Source organism: Rattus norvegicus, chromosome 3 (assembly GCF_021556685.1).
Source record: "Rattus norvegicus strain SHRSP/BbbUtx chromosome 3, alternate assembly SHRSP_T2T, whole genome shotgun sequence".
Lineage (NCBI taxonomy): Eukaryota > Metazoa > Chordata > Mammalia > Rodentia > Muridae > Rattus > Rattus norvegicus.
The window spans coordinates 24,512,683-24,535,304 of NC_141536.1; the positions used below are offsets into that span (position 1 = coordinate 24,512,683).

Sequence of the window (22,622 nt, forward strand, 5' to 3'; positions counted from 1 at the left end):
CTTTCTGCCATGAGGTGATTGTCGCTAGTACCAGTCTAGAATCGATGTAGCCAGCCCCAATGAAGAAAAACTTTGAATTCAAGAGTCAACAAAGAACTAATTCCTTTAAGATGTTTATGTTAGTCATACTATTAAAAGAACACTCAAGTTGACTAATAGCGCATAAAAATGTTACAGAAAATTTCCAAATGCCAGGAAATAACAAATCAATGATTTTTTAAAAGCAATTTTTTGCTTATAGGTATAAATGCCTTACCTCGAGAAAATTTAGTTTTGAAAATATCAAGTTCAAGAAATAATTGAGAAAAACAAAACAAAACCAAAATCAACTATCAAAAAGTAAGGTAGAGAATGACGCCAGAAGAAAGCCATTGAAACCAGGTGGATGCTATTACATTGGCAGCTAGAAAAGCCTGTTAGGAGACGAAAGACCCTTGTGACCTCAGATCACTAAGTGAAAGCAGGGATGTTAAACACAGAAGGGCCCCATCTCAGTGGAGGAGATAAAATACCTGTTTTCCTGCCCAGTAGCCTGGAAACAGATATTGTTGATGACCTGATGAAATTTTATGCTGTCTGTTAAGGCAGACCACATCCACCTTTTGCTATCGAGTCAGACCACACCTAAATTCCCCAAAATGATTATCCCAGACTCTTCCTTTCCAAGATCTTAACCTACCCTTAGGGAAGCTGTCACAGTACTTTATAGCCTGCTGACTTCTATGCTACCTTGGTCAGGAACTGCGCTATATTTTAGGCTTTTAAGTTATACAACATATACTCATGAGCACATGTACTTTGTAAAGGAGTTTCAATGTAGTCACATGTTAAGCTTTACTCTGCACCTAGAATTGGACTGCTGATTGCATGGAAAACTTTTTGAAAATTATACTGTTTTTCTTTTGTTTTTTAATATGCTGACATGAACTGCCTGCCATTAGGGTCCTGATGGCTAATCTAGGTTTCCAAAGTCAATCTGAAGAAGTGTTTATTCTCATCCCTTCATGGCTTTGCTTTCCTGCCTTTACACCTACACAGTCCTCCTCAGAAGCAGAGCATGTAAAACTAGAGAAGGTGAGAACTTAACTTGACATTTAAGCAGAAATCAGCATTTTCAAATGAATAGTCCCATAGAGTAATACATAACCGTTATTGAATGACAAGTGAAAAGAATCTCGTTTTGCCCTCTTTACAAGAAAGGGAGATACTATTGTATTTTAAACAACTTCTATATTTAAAATTTAACAAATTGTAATTTAGTTCCTTTTTATGTGAGAGACATTCTCATTATGGCACAGTCTAGTTCAAACTCACTAGGTAGGTAGCACCTGCTGTTCTCAAATTCACTATGTGGCCTAGGATAGGCTGGAGTCAGAGTGATTCTCACTGTTCTATGTGCTGGGGAAATGCACATACACCACATCTGGCTTTTATTCATGCAGTTTTCATGACAGGAAATAATGCTATTAAAACATAGGGTTTGCATAGAAAAGAAAATTTAAAATATTTCAACATCAATAAATTGTATTCTATTGTTTTCTCATGTATTCATAAAAAATTATAACCAAAACAAAACAAAACGGCCCACATTATATTATGAATTACTTGTTAACAGGTGAAATGATAGAAATACTATATAGGAAGTATTATTTTTTACAATTTTAAGTCCCTATTTGCTAACTATACAAACTAAAACCAAACCATTTTCGGGTTGAATTTCTTTGAATGATATAAGGTTATGCTGTGCTTTATGACATATTGTGGTGTTTGGAACTACAATATGAATATTATTTCTCATTTCTTGTAACAAAACATAGCCATAGATAAGCCACATGGGACATTCGGTCTTGCAGGTTGACCACATAGGTCCATCCACAAAACAAAAAGTTCCTCACTAAACAACACTTCTACATGGACCCCGCCTTACAGGTTACAGCTTGCATGATGCTCTGTTTAAAAGAAAAACTTAGATTTCAAAACTTAGCTTATAACAGCAATCCAGCAGAGTTGATTATTTGTTTTACCAAAAGCAAATATTTCCCTAATTTTCTAAATCCTCCTTTATACTGAACAGAAAGGATGGAAATGAGACTTGATCATTAGAATCTGCTCATAAGATAAAAGACTTCAGGGTAGAGAGTGTGGTCCCCATCACTGGTTATATGATACTGTTACCATACCCATGGCTGATAAACAGGTCAGTTTTGACTGCACTGGCAAACATGTGAGGCTTTTACTTTAGAACCAAAATAGAGCCCAGGAAAGAGTCATGCAGGTGTACAATCCACACAAAACTGAGAAGTGATAATCCAGTACTAAAGATAAGTATAATCTGGATAAGTATAAAAGTGTGCTTTGCAAAGTTAAAGAACATTTTAAGAAATCACAGAGATGCTCAGCTTGACTGTGTTTTTGTTGCCAATGGCACAGTAACTATGCTAGGATTTTAACAGGTAATAATTAATCAACTCCTAATCAATATGATCCAGCCTCGCCGCAGAATCGCTGCACTTACCCATGATGGTTAAGGCCGTCGCTTTTGTTAATTCTTCCTTCATTGACTCTATTACTTCTAAATTACCACCATCTAGGTTGCATCGGTTTATGGTTCCATTTCCAGAACTGATCCAATAAAGCTTATTTTCCACATAGTCTATCGATAGACCTGTAATTAAACGAAACAACTTACACACAGCAGCAGTCAGTTAAATTGCAATATTCATTTACCATCTCTTGATTGGAAGGGAAAATAGGTTAAAAGTTCACATTTTGGTTTTGTAAAATAAGACCTAGCTAACAGGAAGTTAGATAAATAGTGTCTTATTGGGCTGAGGGGATTCAGACTTTTATTGGCAACTTCACAGTAGCTACTGATAAAAGTGAGTTGGATGTTGAAAGAAATGGTAGCTGCGTTTTACAGAATGAGGAAACGAATACCCACAAAGCCAAAAAATCTGTGTTCTCAACATAGACATCTGTAATTGTTGGTGTGTTCCATACAATCACAGTTGACAGAGAAACAATGTGTCTGTTCACCCAAGTTGGTCACTAAACCCACTGTGCAGAAGCTTATAAGTGGATGTTCAGATGTGGTAACAAACTGTTCCTGAGATTGGCTGAGGATGAACAAAACACAAATAGTCGTTCCACAAACAACATATTCATGACCAAGAAAAAAGGAGAGAGAGAGAGAGAGAGAGAGAGAGAGAGAGAGAGAGAGAGAGAGAGAGTAGAAGGGACTGACAGGGGTTCATGTGAAAGAAAAGAATGGGATTTCACTGAGACAGTCATTAACTCCAGTGAGTCAAAGGTCAAAGAGGCACTAAGGTACCATTTCACTCACCAAGAACCACTCAGTTTGCCTGCAAGGTATTTTACATGTGGACTCTCTGTTACAGGAGAAGCAGGAAAGGTTTACCAGCAAAACCACAATGCAATAAAACAGGCATTAAAGTTATAGATATGGTTTAGACATTTTTTTCTGTTGGGTACACCAGGTAATTTATGTTAACTACTAAGAAAATTAGAACAACAAATAATATAATAAGGATGATGATATAAATAAATAAATTAATAAAAAACATGATCAGGTATGATAGTTTAGGATGAAAATCTTCACCTTCAGTTTGTTTAATAGACTCTATGTGCTTTATGCTCTTTGGATAATGCCTTTTCTAGTAGAAATCCAGTAATATGACCAGATTTTCATAGTTGGCAACATTTGTGTCCCACTTAGCTTTCTGTCTAATTATGTTAAAGTAATATGAAGTATTAAATAAACATGCACATCTATAGAGAATCCTTTCTAAAATGTGTAGTTTGTCCATGTCCACAAGAATTCTAAATTATATCTGACAATCAGATCAAGTCAGTAGAGAGCTGCATTTTTTGATGACTACATCTGCCCTCAAGATCTCCCAGTAGAACTTGGTGTTGGCGTTTTGCCCTCGGTTTGAAGGAGAGAACTGTTACAAGTATACATAGGAAAGCCTCTGTTAGACTTCCTAAGATGTAGTATCTGAAGGCAGTACATCATATTGTGACCTCTTTATCTATGTACCCATGGGACACATTTCTTTCAGGGCCATGTGCCAGAAAAAGCTATATATGGGAAATATAAAATTTTAACTGATCATATTTCTGTCTTGGCTTTGGCTGCAAAAAAAATCAGAGTCAGATTCGTGAGCCATCTCCACTAGTCGTAAAAGGATTGCATCTACACTATTAGTTTTAGTCTAGCGTTGATAGACAAATCTATTATTTTCTTTCACCTGGAATTTTGAGATCAATAGTGCTGTCTAGCCTTTCTTAGAGAATGTATTTGTTTAAGTTTTCTAATCTTTTTGGAGGGAGAGTGAGCTTTCTTATTGAACATGCATGACTACAAATTAACCCACAATTACTGAACCACTTTCTCAGCTACTGCATATGTGACAGTCTCTCTCATAGGTAATGTACAATGTGAAGTTCACCAGAAAATGAAGTGACAGTTGGGTCACTGAATTCTAGTGTATTATTCAATCTCTGCTTCTGGGCACTTCATGAACACAGAAGGGGACTCTGTCACTAAAAGCTGATTGTATGGTATGCAGAAAAGTCAATCTATTAACAGAAAATCACATCTAAGTAATATATTACAAAAACTGTAAAATGCCTAAAAAAGTTTTTTTTTCCTGAAACTGAGGCATACTCACAAATGAACACTTCATTACTAATTACATTTGTCTTTATTTGTACTTGTCTTTGTACTAGTTCAGACTGAATTATAAATTTATACCTGTTGGGCAAGTGCTCTGAGGTACTCCTTCAGCCTTCCAATCTGACTGACTTGTTTATTTGATAAGGTCTTCCTATGCATCCTAGAATAGTCTGAAACTTGAAACCTTCTGCCTAGGTCTCTTAAATAGTAAGATTAAAATGGAGGCCAGAGAGATGAGGTGGGAAAGATAATTCAGTAACTAAAGCGGTTGCCTTCCAAGTTTGAGGACTGTAAAGTACTTCTTAGCTATGTGTAAGGAAGAGCATTGTACGCTTCCTGACCCTGGAAAAAAGCTAGCAGGTTGTGGCCCTCCACAAGTATCAGTGGTTGTAATGGATATAAAGCTTGTTTTTGTAATAATGCACATGCTTTCATGTTTCTCCTTGAGAATATACTTTCTGTCAATGTTAATTACTCCATGATAATCAGAAACAGATGAGTCTGGGAAATGAGTGCATGCTTATTTTTCAACAAAATTGTAGAAAGCTGTGACCTTTAGGGCATACCTTAAGGCTGTAGGAAAGAACAGTGAAAACATGAACTCAATAATACAAAATTTCTCAACTATGCAAAATATAAGGATGCAATATGAATCCTAAAAGGATCTTCACAGACCTAAAGGAGCAGAGGCAGCTACACTATGACCCAGCTTGTTAGAAAAATATGAGGTAAGGTGATAAAGAAATTTAGGAATGGTAAGGAAAGACAAGATCTATCCCAGCTAAGTTCCTTGGTTATGAGCCTAACCTTTAATGACTGAGACATCTCTCTAGCCCTGAGGCTGGTCCTTGGCAGAGGACTTCAATGTAATAACCAGAACCCAGGTAAAACGACCAGGGTAGTGATACTTACTTATAACCCCAGTAATGTGAAGGCAAAGAAAGGTATATATACCCAGACTATACTTATTGGTCAGCTATAGACAAATGAGAGATCCTGTGCCAATAAACAGGACATCTATACCTATGATGGACCTCTGGACTCAACACATTTACACAAAACTGCTTCATTAGTACTCAAACATACCCACAATAATAAAATAAAAGTATGGACCACAGTGTCTAAAACAATGAAATTTTAAAAAATACATTATTTATATTCAAACTGTATGACAAATAAGAGGAAAAGAGGTGATCACTCTACATCTACTTGTATGGCTTAGATTTTCATAGATCTCTTAGGAACTGAACATTTTCAATTCAGGGGCTTTCAAATTCACAAAAGTTTCTTTTCGGATCTATGCATACATCCTGTTAATGCCACCTAGATGATCCATCTTTCTTTTTGTTAAGTAGCTAAGTATATTTATTAAATGTGTGAATATTGTTGAATGTGTTTGTTTTCTTGTTTAGAAAATAAAATTTAAGTCTATTATAAGTTCTGTTATGAATTTAAGATATTTGGAAAGAGTTAAAAAGACAACTCAGTCTCTAAGGGCACTTGTCTTGTATGACTGATTATCTGAGTTTGGGATCTACAAAAAAGTAAAAAGAGAAATTGATTCCATAAAGTCCTTTGGCATCCACAGTGGAGACACAACTTGCACATTTGTACATATGTTGTGAATGGACAAACATTAATTAATTAATTTGAAATGAAATTAGTAAAGTCTGTTTTACAAATAATGATGTAAGGATGCTTAGAAACACTTGTGGCTTATTGATATACATGCTTTAAGGTCATGATATTATTTATTAATCATGTGCCTTCATAGATGTAACCTTTTAGGATTGGAGTTTTTCTTCTGGTATCTTTTGTAGGTCTGTACTTGTAGATAGATAATGTTGAAATTTGATTTTTATCATGAAATATCTATTTTTCTCTATTTACAGTGACTGAAGTTTTTGCTGGGTATAGTACTCTGGTATGGCATCTGTGGTTTTAGAGTCTACAGTCTTCTGTTGAGGCCCTTCTGACTTTTAGTAAAGAGGAAATTTAATCCAGCAACATGGCTGCTCTGGGAAGGGATCAAATCCAAGGGCCTAGGTCTGTGTGGTTCTGCTGGAATGAAGGCATGATACTAGCTGAAATACAGACATGCCTTAGTACATACCTTTGATCCTAAACAATGAAAGTTAAGTTTGTAAAAGGATGCAACCATGTTTGAAAGTGAAAAGTAATTTAGTGGTAGAAAAAAGTAATAAATGAGATAAACTTTACAGAATGGGTCAGAGATAAGATACACCCAACTCTCATGAGGACAGGAAAGAGAGACTACTTAGGAATAGTGAAGGGAGTGAGTGGATTTGAATCCAGTTGAGCTCCTTGCATTTAGTGGAATGCAGTTTATTTCTTGCACTTACGATCAATTATGTTGAGTTTATAGAATCGGTGCAGAGAAAAGGCAGTTTTATAGGGACAGTTTTACATTGCAATTGAAGTTAGAACAAACCAGAGAATGCAAAAGAGACAGAAGATTGGAGCAGATTACCAGTTAGTTTGTGGACAAGCAGAGCAATTGAGAAAAAAGACAAGAGAAGTCAGTTTAAATTAGTAAGCTTGGGGAAGAGTTTGAACCACAACAGATAAGTTGAACCAGCCAGCCAGAATTTCGAAAGAATTAGAAAGGCCAAGCTTATTCAACAGTTAGCCTCCAAGATAAAAGTTATATCTGGTGAATAAAGGATACTTTTATAGTTTAGAGTCTCTATTGAGAGGTTGGGAGTATTTCTTTTTTTTTAATTTTATAGGATATTTTTATTTATTTACATTTCAAATGTTATCCCCTTTCCTATTTCCCCTCTGCAAACTCACTATACCATCCCTCCTCCCCCTGCTTCTATGGGGGTGTTACCCTACCCACCTACCCATTTCCATCTCACTGCACTGACATTCTTCTGCACTGGGACATTGAGTTTTCACAGGACCAAAAGCCTCCTCTCCCATTGATGCTGTACAAGTCCATATTTTGCTATATATGTGACTGGAGCCATGGTTCCTTCCATGTGTACTATTTGGTTGGTGATTGGTCTCTGGGAGCTCTGGGGGGTCTGGTTGGTTGATGTTTTTCTTCCTATGGGGTTGCAAACCCCTTAAGCTCCTTCAGTCCTTCCTCTAACTGATCCATTGGGTCCCTGTACTCACTCCAATGGTTGACTGTGAGCATCTGCCTCTGTATTTGTCAGGCTCTGGCTCTTGTCAGCATGCACTTCTTGGCATTTCTAATAGTGTCTGGGTTTGGTATCTGTATATGGGATGGATCCCCAGGTGGGGCAGTCTCTGGATGACCTTGCCTTTGGTCTCTGCTTTACACTTTGTCCCTGTATTTATCCTGCTTTAGACAGGAGCAATTCTGGGGTAAAATTTGGAGCTGAGTGGGTGGCACCTTCCCCCAACCAGGAACCTTGACTAACCTCTGGATATGGTCTCTACACTTTCTCCCTCCCCTTTGTTGGGTATTTCAGCTCTTGTTATGCTCACATATCTGGTATAATACATATATTCATATGTAAAAATTGTGTAATACTTTTAAATATTTAACTATTTTATCATTAATAATGTGTTTTTAAGTACTGTAAATTGTAACTATGTAGTTCATCTTATGTGCTTTATGTATTTTCTCTTTTAAAGATATAAAATTAAATCAGTATATAAAAATCACAATTAAAATGTGATGGTATTTAGGGGGTAGGGTATTTTTAATAAGACTTTAGAGAGATAAAAAATGCCTAATATTTTCTATCATATACCAAATTTTACTTTGAAACTTTCCTTCCAGCTTGTGAGTTATCATTATCTGAAACATTATTAAAAAGCACTGAAACTCAGATATGACTGAAATTCAGATGTCTAATTATTAGCCCTGAGCTGTGCTAGTTAGCATGATGACATCATGGGAGCAACACAAGTCTAACCATCTGTCCACTGCATCTTCATGGATTACTTTCTTCCTCCTGGGAAGACCTTAAATGCCAAGTTTAATGAATATACTGGTAAAATCCAAGTATTCGTCCTATTGAAGACTCTGTTCTTTCTTATGTGATGACAATATACGAGACAATTTTTCAGTCATGTTCCTAGAAAAGAAATACTTCCCTAGCATCAGTTAGTAATTATTGGAAACACTGGGCAGATAATTGGCAGATAAAGTGATAGTCACATGAGAGTAAGGATCTGGGACATGCCCAGAATCCATTAAAAAAGTCAGATGTGGTGGAACATGCTTGTAATCTCATGGCCTGGATGGTGAAGACAGGCAGACTCCTGTGAATTGGTGCTTGCTGGCTAGCTAGTCAAGTATAATTTATGTAATTTAAGACTTTGTCCCAGAAAGCCAAAAATTATTCCTGAAGAATAATACTCTACTGAAGGATAATACTCACTCACATGCACATACACATGCACAATTACACACACACACACACACACACACACACACACACACACACACACACACACACTGCATAAACATGATGGTACTTAGTGTATAAAAACTTTTCGATAAAGGCCAGGCATTCACTATAAGCATGTTTCATGTTTCCTTATACACACTTAAACTAAGTTCTGTTGAAACCTTGAATCCATCCCTCTGGTAATTTCTGCTTATTTCAAATGATTTAATTATTATGAATAGATTGTTCATACTGGATGTCCTAGCAAATGCATGTTAATTTCAGTTCTCAGGAATATGAAGCAGGAGAACTTTGTTCAAAGCCAGCGTAGTCCCTTGTATCAAACACAACAGAAAAAATAAGTTTGGTTTACATAATTATGCATAGTTTTCAATTATAAAGCATAATTTTATCAACTATGCATTGTGAAATGTGGTGCCATACTTGGATCTGTAGCATTTTTAGCTCTCATACTCAACAACAGGCAAGTATCAACAATGATATAAGTCTGGAATCCAACAGTGTAAGTGCCAAGAGTGCAGGCTCAAATTCAAACAAAAGACAATACACAGATGGCAAATGGGCAAGAGAGAGGATGTTTAGTAGCATAAATTGAAATTCAGCCCTTCTGCCTAGTCCTTTCTTCTGGGACAGACTGCTACCTATTCTGCTCTCCAGAAGAGGCTATATATCCTAAGGCATACCAGAGAATCCACTGTACTCAGCATTTGGTAAGATCCCCCCACCGCCTGAAATCCCACTGCTGGCCCTGAGGGCCAGTGGACTCGGTGACCCACCATACCCCTTAAAACCCATACCTGCTGAACACCAATCCCCTTCTACCTCGTTCTTTCTGCTAGTACAACTGCTAGCTGGTCTTCTTCCTGGAAGATGCCATATCCTGAAGCATACCAGAAGAACCACTGTACTCAGATGTACTCAGAACAATCGATACCACCTTGTGAGGCATCCCAGGAGATTTGCTGCACCCAGGCATCTGACACCACAACCAGAGACATCCAGGAGATCCACTGTACCCAGGACACCACAGCTTGAAGGCATCCCAGGAGTTTCTCTGTACACAGGACAACTGGGGAATTGACACCATTGTCTGAAGACCTCTAAGGGGCTTTGTGACATGCAAGGAAATTGACTCAAAGGACTGAAAGCTTCACACACTACAGCAGTCTGACTACTCCTCTGAAGACATAACAGTCTGAAGGCCTCCCAGGAGATCTACTGCAGCCAGAGCAACAAATCAGCAGTTTCTCTGCCTCTCTGAATACACTCCAGTTGGAAGACTCCACAGGAGGTCTGCTACAGCCAGGGCCACTGGCCTACCAGAAGACCTGTTGCAACCCAGAAACAAAAGATGCAGACTCCTGACAGAATCACCCAGACAGCAAACATTAGAGATAAACAGATGGCGAGAGGCAAGCACAAGACCATAAGCAACAGAAGTCAATATAGGTGGGAGTCATCAGAACCCAGTTCTTCCACCACAGCAAGCCCTTGAATACATCAACATACTTGAAAATCAGGAAGCTGACCTTAAATCATATCTCATGAAGATAATAGAGTCCGTTAAGGAGGATATAACTAACTCACTGAAAGAAATACAGGCAGACACAAACAAATAAACAGGAATAAAGAGGAAAAAATTAAATTCCTTAAAGAGATACAGAAAACAATCAAACAGGTGAAAAAATTGCATAAAGTGGTCCAAGACCTAAAAGTAGTAGTAGAAACAATAAAGAAAACACAAATGGAGGCAAACCTGGAAATGAAAAACCTAGGAAAAAGTTCAGGACTTACGGATGTAAGTATCACCAACAGAATACAAGAGACAGAAGAGGGAATCTCAGGTGTAGAAGAGATTGACACAAAGGTCAAAGAAAATTCAAAACATAAAAAACTCGTAACCCAAAATATCCAGGAAATACAGGACACAATGAAAAGACCAAATCTAAGAATAACTGGAATAGAAGAGAGCAAAGATTCCCAGCTCAAAGGACTTAAATCGTCTTCAACAAAATCAAGAAGAAAACTTCCCCAACCTAAAGAAAAAAAAAAAAGCCATAAATGTACAAGAAAGGTACAGAACACCAAACAAATGGAATCAGAAAAGAACATCTTATCACATAATTATCAAAACACTAAACACACAAAACCAAGAAAAAATATTAAAATGTGAAAGGGAAAAGGGCCAAGTACCTACAAAGGCAGACCTATCTGAATTACACCAAACTTCTCAACAGAGACTATAAAAGCCAAAAGAGCCTGGTTAGAAATCATGCAGACTCTAAGAGAACAGACATGCCAGGCCAGACTACTTTACCCAGCAAAACAATCTGTCAACAAAGATGGAGAAACCAAGATATTCCAGGACAAAATGAAATTCAAACTGTATCTATCTACCAATTCAGGCCTACAGAGGATCCTAGAAGGAAAACTCCAATACAAGGAAGGTACCTACACCAAGAAAAGACAAGATATTAAGCATCTCACAACAAAGCCAAAAGGAGAGAACAAGCACATAAAGCAACCTACAAAACCAAATATAACAGGAAACTACAGTCATATGTCTTTAATAGCTTTTAATATTAATGGACTCAATTCACCTATAAAAGACATAAGCTAACAGATTGGATAGGCAAACAAGATCCAGTTTTTTGCTGTATATAAGAAACACACCTCATTTACAAGGACAGATTATCTCAGAGTAAGAGGATGGAAAAAGGTCTTCCAAGCAAATGATCCCAAAAAACAAACTGGAGTTGCCATCCTAATATCCAATAAAATAGACTTTCAATCAAAAGTCATCAAGTGGGATGGGGAAGGACACTTCATATTCATCAAAGGTAAAATCCACCAAGAGAAAATCTCAGTTCTGAACATCTATGTCTCAAATTCAAGGGCACCCACATTCATAATTTTTTTTTTACTAAAGCTCAAAACACACATTGAACCCCACACAATAATAAAAGAATACTTTAACGTGCCACTCTTGCCAATGGACAAGTTGAAACAGAAACTAAACAGAAACAGTGAAACTAACAGCAGTTATGAACCAAATGGATTTAACAGATACCTACAGAACATTTCACCCTAAAACAGAAGAGTACACCTTTTTTCAGCACCTCATGGTACCTTCTCCAAAATCAATCATATAATTGGTCACAAAACAACCCTCAACCAATACCAGAAGACTGAAATAATCCCAGGCATCTTATCAGACCACTATGGCCTAAAGCTGATCTTTAATAACAACAAAACCAACAGAAAACCCACATATCTGTGGAAGCTGAACAGCTCTCTACTCAATGATAATTTAGTCAGGATTGAAAAAACGAAATTAAAGACTTTCTGGAATTTAATGAAAATGTTGACTCATCATACCCAACCTTATGGGACACAATGAAAGCAGTGCTAAGAAGAAAATTCTTAGCACTAAGTGCACTGGTAAAGAAACTGGAGAGAGTTTACACTAGCAACTTAACATCACACCTGAGAGCTCTAGAACAAAAAGATGGAAACTCATCCAAGAAGAGTAGACACAGGAAATAGTCAACCTCAGGGCTGAAATCAAATAGAAACAAAAAAGAACAATACGAAGAATCAGAAAATCCAAAAGCTGGTTCTTTGAGAGAATCAACAATATAGAAAACCCCTAGCCAAACTAACTAAAGGGTCCAGAAGTAGTATCCAATTAACAAAATCAGAAACGAAAAGGGAAACAGAAAGAGAGGAAATTCAAAAACTCATCAGATCCTACTACAAAAGCCTATACTCAACAAAAGTGGAAAATCTAGATGATATGGATAGTTTTCTAGACAGATACCACATACCAAAGTTAAATCAATAGCAGGTAAACTTTCTAAACAGGCCCATATCCCATAAGGAAATAGAAAAAGTCATTAAAAACTTCCCAACAAAAACAAAGGCCCAGGGTCAAACGGATTTAATTCAGAAAACTACCAGACCTTTAAAGAATACCTGATACTAACATTCCTCAACTATTCCATAAAATAGAAACAGAAGGAACACTATGTAATTTATTCTATGAAGCATCAATTACTCTGATACCTAAACCACATAAGGACCCTACCAAAAAAAGAGAACTTCAAACCAAACTCACTTATGAATATTGATGCAAAAATTCTTGCAAACTGAATCCAAGAACACATCAAAACCATTTATTCATCACGATCATGTGTGCTTCATCCCAGGGATGCAAGGTTGGTTCAATAAACAAAAATCTCTTTACTTAATCCATCATATAAACAAACTCAAAGGAAAAAAATCACATGATCATCTCCTTAGATGCAGAAAAAGCATTTGACAAAATATAACACCCCTTCATGTTAAAAGTAATGGAGAATCAGGAATTTAAGGCCCATACCTAAACATATCAAAAGCAATTTTCTACAAAATCAACATCCAATATCAAATTAAATAGGGAGATACTTGAAGCAATCTCACTAAAATTCAGGACAAGACAAGCATGCCCACTCTCCCTTATCTATTCAATATAGTACTTGAAGTGCTAGCTGGACCAATCAGACAACAAAGAGATTAAATGGATAAAAATTGGCAAAGAAGATTTAAAGGCATCACTGTTTTGCAGATGATATGATAGTATAAGTAAATGACCCCAAAAATTTTACCAGAGAACTCCTAAACCTGATAAACAATTTCAGCAAAGTGGCTGGCTATAACATTAACTCAAATAAATCAGTAGTCTTCCTTTACAAATTGTAAAGAGGCTGAGAAAATTATGGAAACGACTCCCTTCAAAGAGTCACAAATAATATAAAATACCTCAGTGACTCTAACCAAAGGAATGAAAGATCTGTATGGCATTAACTTCAAGTATCTCAAGAAAGAAGATCTCAGCAAATGGAGAGAATTTCCATGAACATGGGTTGACAGAATTAACATACTAAAAATGGCAATCCTATCAAAGGCAATCTACAAATCCAATGCAATCCACATCAGAATCCTAACTCAATTCTTCAAAGGCATGGAAAGTACAATTCTCAAATTTATCTGGAAAGGCAAAAAAAAGAATTCCCAGAATAGCAAAAGCAATTCTTAGCAATAAAAGAATGGCTTGGGGAATCACCATCCCTGTCTGACCAAAAGCTCTACTACAGAGCAATAGTGATAAATACTGCATGGTATTGGTTCCGAGACAAACAGGTTGATCAATGGAATCGAACTGAAGAGCCAAAATAAAACTACATACCTAAGCACATTTGATCTTTGGCAAAGAAGCAAAAATTATGCAATGGAAAAAAGAAAGTATCTTCAATAAATGGTGATGGTCTAACTGGCTGTCTGTATGTAGAAAAATGAAAATAGACCCATATTTGTTACCATGCACAAAGCTGAACTTCAAGTAGATCAAGAACCTCACCATAAAATCAGATACATTGAATCTAATTGAAGAGAACATGGAAAAAGACCTTGAACTCATTGGCCCAATGGGGAATTCCCTAACCAGAACTTCAATGGCTCACGGTGTAAGATCAAGAATTGATAAATGGGACCGCATGAAACTAGAAAGGTTTTGTAAGGCAAAGAACATAGTCAATAAGACAAATCAGCAACCTACAGATTGGGACAAAACCTTCACTAAACGCGTAGCCAATAGAGGGTTAATATCTAAGATCTATAAAGAACTCAAGAAGTTAACCACCCAAACACCAAACAACCCAATCAAAATATTGGGTACAGAACTAAACAGAATTCTCAACAAAGGAACCTTGAATGAATGAGAAGAATGTAAAGAAATGTTTAAAGTCTTTAGTGATCAGAGAAATGCATGTCAAAACCACCCTGAGATTCTACCTTACACCAGTCAGAATGGCTAAGATCAAAACCTCAGGTGACAACGCATGTTGGTGAGGATATAGAGAAAGAGGAACACTTCTCCTTTGGTGGTGGGATTGCAAAGTGGTATAAACACTCTGGATTTCAATTTGGAGGTTCCTCAGAAAATTGGAAATAGACCTACTTAACGAGCCAGGAATACTACTCTTGGGAATATATTCAAAAGATGCCCCACCGTGCTACAAGGGCACGTGTTCCATTATGTTCATAGTGACCTTATTCGTAATAGCCAGAAACTGTAAACAACCCAGATGTCCCACGACAGAATGGATACAGAAAATGAAGTTCATTTACACAATGAAATACTACTCAGCTATTAAGAACAAGGACAGCCTGAGTTTTGCAGGTAAATGAATGAAACTAGAAAATAATCATCCTGAGTGAGGTAACTCAAACCCAAAAGCATATGCACAGAATGTTTTCACTAAAAAAAGAGAAAAAAAAAAAGAAAAAAGAAAGAAAAAAGAAGAAAAGGTACAGGATCCCCAAGATACAGTCCACAGAACTCAAAAAGGTCAACAAGATGAAGGGCCCAAGTGAGGACTCCTCAGTCCCTCAGTCCCACTTGTGAGGGAGAAGAAACCAATAAGAAGAGGGGAGAGAGGGAGGGACAATAGATGGGTGTTAGGGGAGAGGGGAACATGATCTGCATGATCTGCTATTGAGTGGGAAAAAAAGAATGAAGCTCTGAGGGCCAGCAGAAAGAATGGAAACCGGCAACCTCTGAAGGAAGGAGGTTGGGAGGACCCTCCAGAATGAACCAGAGTCCTGGGAAGTGAGAGACTCACAGGACTCGGGGGGGGGGGTGGTGTAGATGAAATGCCCTTCAGTGGAGAGAGGGAACTTGTTGAGCCCACCTCCAGCAGAAACATGTGAGGTATCCAGCAGATGGCAATCAAGTGAGGGATGGGGTTGCTATCCCACAATCAAAACTCTGACCCATACTTCTTTCTGTCTGAAAGAAGGCAGGGATAGCAGTGGAGAAGAACCTGCTGAAAAGAAGTTCCAGCAACAGGCCCAAAGCGGGATCCGGATCAAGAAGAGGCCCCAAAACCAAAACCCGATACCATCACTGAGTCTATGGTGCGGTCACAAAAAGGGACCTATCATGACTGCCCTCCAAAAGGCCCAACGAGTTGTTGTAGAGTCAGATGTAGATATGTGCACCCATCCAATGAACAGAAGCTTCTGACCCCTTGTGGCTGAATTCGGGAAAAGCTGGAGGAAGCTGAGGAGGAGGGCAAGCCTGTAGGAGGATGAGCAGTCTCAATTAACCTGGGCCTCCAAGATCTCTCAGACACTGTATCACCAATCAGGCAGAATACACCAACTGAGATGAGGCCCCCAACACTTATACATCAGAGGACTCCAGGGTCTGGGTTCAGTCAGAGAAGATGTACCTAACCCTCAACAGATAAGAGGCCCTAGGAAGTTTACGGTGGGGTATAAAATCTGGAGTATAAAAATAAATAAATAAATAAATAAATAAATAAATAAATAAATAAATAAGAAATTAAAATTCAGACTATAATGAATAAGGAAGCTGTGAGCTAATCACTAACATGTTACAGCTGAGAGGGTGAAATGCTAGAGCAATTGTGGAAAAGTTTGAGCAGTCACTTTATAATCAGGTACAGATACAAGCAAATGTCTCAGTGGTATAATTTGTGTCCTCACAAGCAAGAGAACAGAGATTGTGATCCTGAGAACACAGGTAAAGCAGGGCAGAACTTACTGATACGTGTAATCTGTGCACTGTCAACGAGAGACGTTATCTGAGTAAATGGAGTGAAGACTGATCCAGGGAGATAAGCCATGTCAACTTCGAGCCTCACATACACCAACTCACTCACATGGACCTACAAATGCACGTATACTACAGACATACATACATAAGATGGAAAAATTATACAAAGTGCAAGTCTATTCTTTCCAAAGGACTCAACAATTGGACACTTGGGAATTTATACCAGAAAAAGTAACAAATCCTTACAAATAAAAATTTGTACTTGAAAATTTATAGTAACTTAATTATAAATTTGAGAACTGTAACCACTGAAGGTTCCTTAATGTTACAGAGCACTATATAGACAAAGCAAAGAACAAACTTATTACAAATGAAGTGATGTCAAGGACTCTACAGAAAGAAATCTGCAATGAAAATTTTGTCTCAAAAGACTTCAGGACCACAATATAAAACACCATTTCTACATAGAAGCAGTGGTGCTATGCCAGGAAGGAAGTAGATGTGATTTTAAATGGATGAGGTGAAGAACAGTCAACTACACACAAGGCAGCATTGTATAGACCTAAAGGAAATAGAGGGGAACACCCATATAGAAGGGGAGAGGGACGGGTTAGGGGGATGTTGGCCTGGAAACCAGGAAAGGGAATAACATTTGAAATGTAAATAAGAAATATCCAATTTAATAAAGATGGAAAAAAAAGAAATCTGAGTAAATGTTCATAGCAGCTTTATTCGTAATAGCCAAAAACTAGAAACAACCTAGATGTCCAGGAACTGAAGAATAGATAAAGAAAACAGGATAAAGCTATACAATGAAATACTATTCAGCATTAGAAACAAAGTCATCATGAATTTTTCAGGCAAATGGATAGAACTTGAGACTATTATCCTGAGTGAGGTAACCCAGTCCAAAAAGTACATGATGCATGGTATATACTTATAAGTGGATATTAGCAATAAAATACAAGACACCCATGCTATAATCCACAGACCCAAAGAAGCTAAAGAAGAAAGGAGGCACAAGTGAGAAAGCTTGAATTTCACATAGAAGGAGGAATAAAATAGTCATAAGAGTCAGATGGAGGGAAGGAACTGGATGACAGAGGGGATGGGAAGTGGAATGGGGAAATTCAGAGATCAGGTATAGAGAGAGACAGCAGGTAGTCATAAGAGTAAATGGAAATGTACAAATGATGGGGGTGGGGCATCTCCAGAAATAGCAGAGACCAGGGATAAAGGAGGCACCCAAGATTAATGGGAGTGACCTTAGCTGTAACTCTTTACATTGGGATATGGAACTTGAAAAGACCACCTCCTGTAGTAAGGGAGGAACTCCAGTGGACCAATAGGGACACCAACTCATCTATTAAACTTTTGACCCCGAATTTGTCCTATCAACAAGAAATGCTTGGAACAGAGACTGAAGGGATGATCAACTAATAACTGTCCCAACTTGAGACCCATCCCATGGGCAAGCATCAGTGCATGACACTATTAATGATACTTGGTAATGCTTGCAGACAGGAGTCTAGCATAGCTATCCTCTTACAGGCTCCACCCAGTGGCTGGCTCAGAGAGATGCAGATGTCCACAGTTAAAGAGTACATAGAGCTTGGGGACTCTTTTAGAAGAATAGGGGGAAAGATTACAGACCCCAAATGGAGTAGGAACTCCAAAAGAAGACCAATAGAGTCAACTAACCTGGACCCATGGGGCTCCCAGAAACTGAAACACCATCCAAAGAACATACAGCAGTCTGGACCTAGGCCTCTCCTAACATCTGTAGCAGATGTTCAGCTTGGTCTTCATGCAGGTCCTGAAAAAGTGCAACCCCGCTATCCCAAAAGCTGTTGCATATACATGGTATATGTTTTCCTATCTGGGCTGACTTTTCTAGCCTCAGAGGGAAAGGACGGGCCTAGCCCCTCAGAGACTTGATGCTCCAGGGTAAGTAGATACAGGCGGAGAAGTAGATGCCCTACGGAGAAGGGGAAAGATGGAATGAGAGAAAGATTATGGCCGAAGGTAACGGGGCAGTGAGCATGACGTAAAGTAAATAAATAAAAATAAATACAAATAGATATAACATTAAAAGAAAAGAAATCTGAGTAAGACTGTCAAACTACTATTGTCACTATCTTGGTTAGGATGTTGCATTGTTGATTTGTGTAATTTTCCAACTGGAGAATATCTAATAAAGTTTATAGGAGAGCTCTCTGCGTTAATTTTAAACTTTTTTTACTTTCCTTTCTTTTTTTCCCCCCATCTTTATTAAATTGGGTATTTCTTCTTTACATTTCAAATGTTAATCCCTTTCCCAGTTTCCAGGCCAACGTCCCCCTAACCCCTCCCCCTCCCCTTCTATATGGGTGTTTCCCTCCCCATCCTCCCCCCATTCCCGCCCTCCCCCCACGAATCCCTCACTGGGGGTTCAGTCTTAGCAGGACCCAGGGCTTCCCCTTCCACTGGTGCCCTTACAAGGCTGTTCATTGCTACCTATGAGGTCAGAGTCCAGGGTCAGTCCATGTATAGTCTCTGGGTAGTGCCTTAGTCCCTTTGAGATTACATATATATGCTTTCTCCATGTCTTTTACTTCCTTCAACTTTTCCATGTATCCTCTCCTTGTTCGCTGTCAAGTTTATGTTCTCTTTTTCATTAATTGCTGTTCAGCACTATGAGTATTTAAAATATACATGAATTCCTAAGTATAAAATTGCTACTTTCTCAGTCTGTTTAATGTTACTGGTATGCATGATTTTTTTCTTGGCTGGCTATTTGGTGTTGTATAACAAATCAGAATGCTCTGTGTTAAGGAAAGCGATTTTCTCCTGCTCTCAGCATTGCTTAGTTTCCTATCTTTCTTTACCTAGCGTTGAAGCCTTTGGGGATTTTCCTTTCTACATTATTATGTGTCTTGGTATAGTCCTTGCTCAGGTTACCTTTAGGCCATCATTTTGTTCAGTCTTCAAGGATTTAACCTCTCCGACATTCCTAAGAAACACCATCTTAAAGAAAAATTTCCTATTCCTTTGGCCATTAAAGACTTTTTGCCCTCTGCTGTAATGTTTCCAGAGCCTCAGTTTCAGGAACTATATTGTCGATATTTCCATCAAGGTTGGCCTGAACAACTCAGAATTTTGATTGTTTCTAGTTTTTGTAATAGTCTGTCTATTATAAATAGAAGTTTCCTTGATGAAGGCTGAGAACTACATTTATTGTGAGCATAAGGATATATGTACACACACACACACACACACACACACACACACACACACATATGTATATGTGGTTTTAAGTTCCCCTCCAAGATCTATGACTTCACAAGCTCCAGGTAGCTAAGTATCCAATAACAGGCATGTTGAGTGGGCCTTAATTCCAATTAAAAAGTAGTTGGTTACCACTAAAATATGCGTGTCATTGATGTGGTCCTAGAATTATAGGGACATGCTGGTCATTGTGGTTTATTGCATCATGGCTGAGTAGACTATTGATTAATTTCCTTGTTTAGAAGCTCGCATGTTGCCTTTTCATACCATAAACGCTAGTTCTCACTAGAGAGGGCTTTCAGGTCAGGTCAGACAAAGCTGGTTTCTGTATCCAAAGTCCATGAAGGGTAACACTGACTGACAAACCAAACTGCTTTCTTTGAGGATTACAGGATAAAATTCATAACATGACATTTTAAGCATAAAAATTACTTTCTGTGCCGAACTTAAATTTTCTGTCATGTCATTCAAGACTAAGTTATAATTCATTTCAAAGGTTTCATTCAATTCCTAGCATTTAATTCAACAATAGATCATTAGAATGTTGTTTGTATTTAAAAGGAATAAAGTTATTCAGTTCAAACAGTTGAAAGCTGATATTACTCCATCTCTTATGGCACATGGGAATAACTTGTAAGTTGGATATTTTGATATGATTATAAATTTTTATGTCCATTGTGTCTCACATTTAAATGGAGAAGCGATCATCAAAGGAATCTGTAAGTTACAATATCAACACAAGCCTATATGCCAGAAATTTCAGGGTGTCAATTTCTTACAACTTAAAGCTAGTATTTAAGGATTCAGAAATAACGAATGGCAAGTCACCACAAACAGAGGGGAGAAGTATTCTTGCATAGTCCTGCATGCTCCTAAAGCCTTCTGGTGCGCCATAATTAGCCTGCTTTTCTCAGGGATAGCAAAGCTCTAGAAATTTCTCTTTTCCCTGTCCATGCATCAAAAAAAATCCTATGATTTTTTTCTCTTGCTCTCTGCTTGAAGTCAGATGAATGAAACTCAGTAAGATGATACTCAAAGAAATGATCTTCTCTGGTCACAGCATCATGGTGAAGGCTGAATATGACTTTAGAAACATTTGGTTTTGATTCCCAACTTAAACTTTTGTTTCAAACACTAACCTCTTTCAGAAAGTCACAGTTTGTGAATGTATGAGATGATCAGCTCTCCAGGGAATAGCTGCTGTGTAATTAACGCAAAGAATTCTGTAAGTGCTTGGATAGAAGTTACTTTGGCTATTTTTATTGTAAAGTAATAGGCTGTACTGGATCAGAGGTTCCAGACTGGGTTATAACATAAAGGCATAGCTTTATGGATGGAAAAAAAGTGCAGCTAATGCTAGTAAGAAGTCAATACTTCTATAAAGCTACTGGATCTGCACTTCATATTCTGCAGTATTGAATAAAGCACGGTAGCAATATCCAGGAGATGAAAATCACCAAACAGAGGCCTTTTCTCTCATAGTCACCTTGTTCTTTTCATGAATATTGTCTGAGGAAAGTGGTAGGAAGGTAGAGAGGGCAGAAAGAGTCACCATTAAATAATGGTTGTAATTGTTTGCAATGAGAAATAAAAGTCTGAGTAAACAGTGCAGTAATAAATGCAGTTATGCTGTATTTCCTGCTATTAAATATTATGTGCATCAGCAAAAATATTTTCTATTTATTTTTTCACACATTAATACATGCATTCGCAGTACCATGGAATTCCAATTTAGAAGGTGTCTCAGGGGACTAGTTCAGAAAGCACTTTCCAAGTGATTCACAACGGCGTTGATTTTTTTAGAAGTATTTCCTTATAATGCTTAACCTTGACTTTATATTAAAGAGAAGCTTTATGTAAAACTGTAAGACTATTTTGTCAAGTTATTTGCCTCATAAATTTAAATCATGGTTAAAATGTTTTGACAAAAGATCAGATAACCTGTACCATGCCTTGAATTTATTCTAAGCACTGTAAAGCCTGTTAAGAAAGATAAAAAATTATTAAATCTAATAGGATTGGCATAAATGAGGGAGTATTGTAATAAAATCGGGTTTCCTTTTCTTTTCTTTCCTGTGCTATGAGGCTTTGTCAATAAGGCAATAGCTAGATCAATGCAGTTGATCTAAGCCTCTAGTTTCTGTGTGTGAGATGTGTCTGGTTGAATTCTTAATCGAAGCCAAATGGATACAAGTCTTAACAGTGCAGGGAGAGAAATCAATAAGCAAAATAAGCCAATAGGAAGGTTAGAGTCCAAGTCTTTCCACTTTTCTTCTTCCAATCTAAACATGCATCACTTGTTTATAATTTTCACACCATTCTTCAGGAAAATGGCCACATACTACAAATCTAGTAGCCTTATCTATTTTCTGCTCAAGCATAAACTGAACACATATTTACTGAAGATATTCTCCTGTGCCAACCATTGGGCTGAGCTCATGACACAGTGACAAAACAAGCAGACTGTTCCCAAGCCTCCTCTCCAGGTGACAGGAACAAGAATCAAAAGGCAAAATAAATAAGACTAATGATGTATTTTTGACGAGGTTTCAGCCTAGTTAGGAAGGTCAGAGAAGCCTTGTGAAAGAAGAAACCCTTGGTTTATTAGAAAAGACAAATCAGT

The 22,622-nt window shown here is 37.7% G+C and overlaps 1 protein-coding gene across 2 annotated transcripts in view; it reads right to left on the reverse strand.

Annotated features, from left to right (window-relative positions):
- Lrp1b (LDL receptor related protein 1B) overlaps window positions 1–22,622 on the reverse strand; it is a 2,085,328-nt gene that overhangs the window by 644,669 nt on the left and 1,418,037 nt on the right. For both annotated transcript variants that reach the window (XM_087654909.1, XM_087654910.1), the window contains exon 32: window positions 2,516–2,665. In XM_087654909.1, the coding sequence (XP_087511035.1) occupies window positions 2,516–2,665 (150 nt within the window). The remainder of the gene's footprint in view (window positions 1–2,515; window positions 2,666–22,622) is intronic.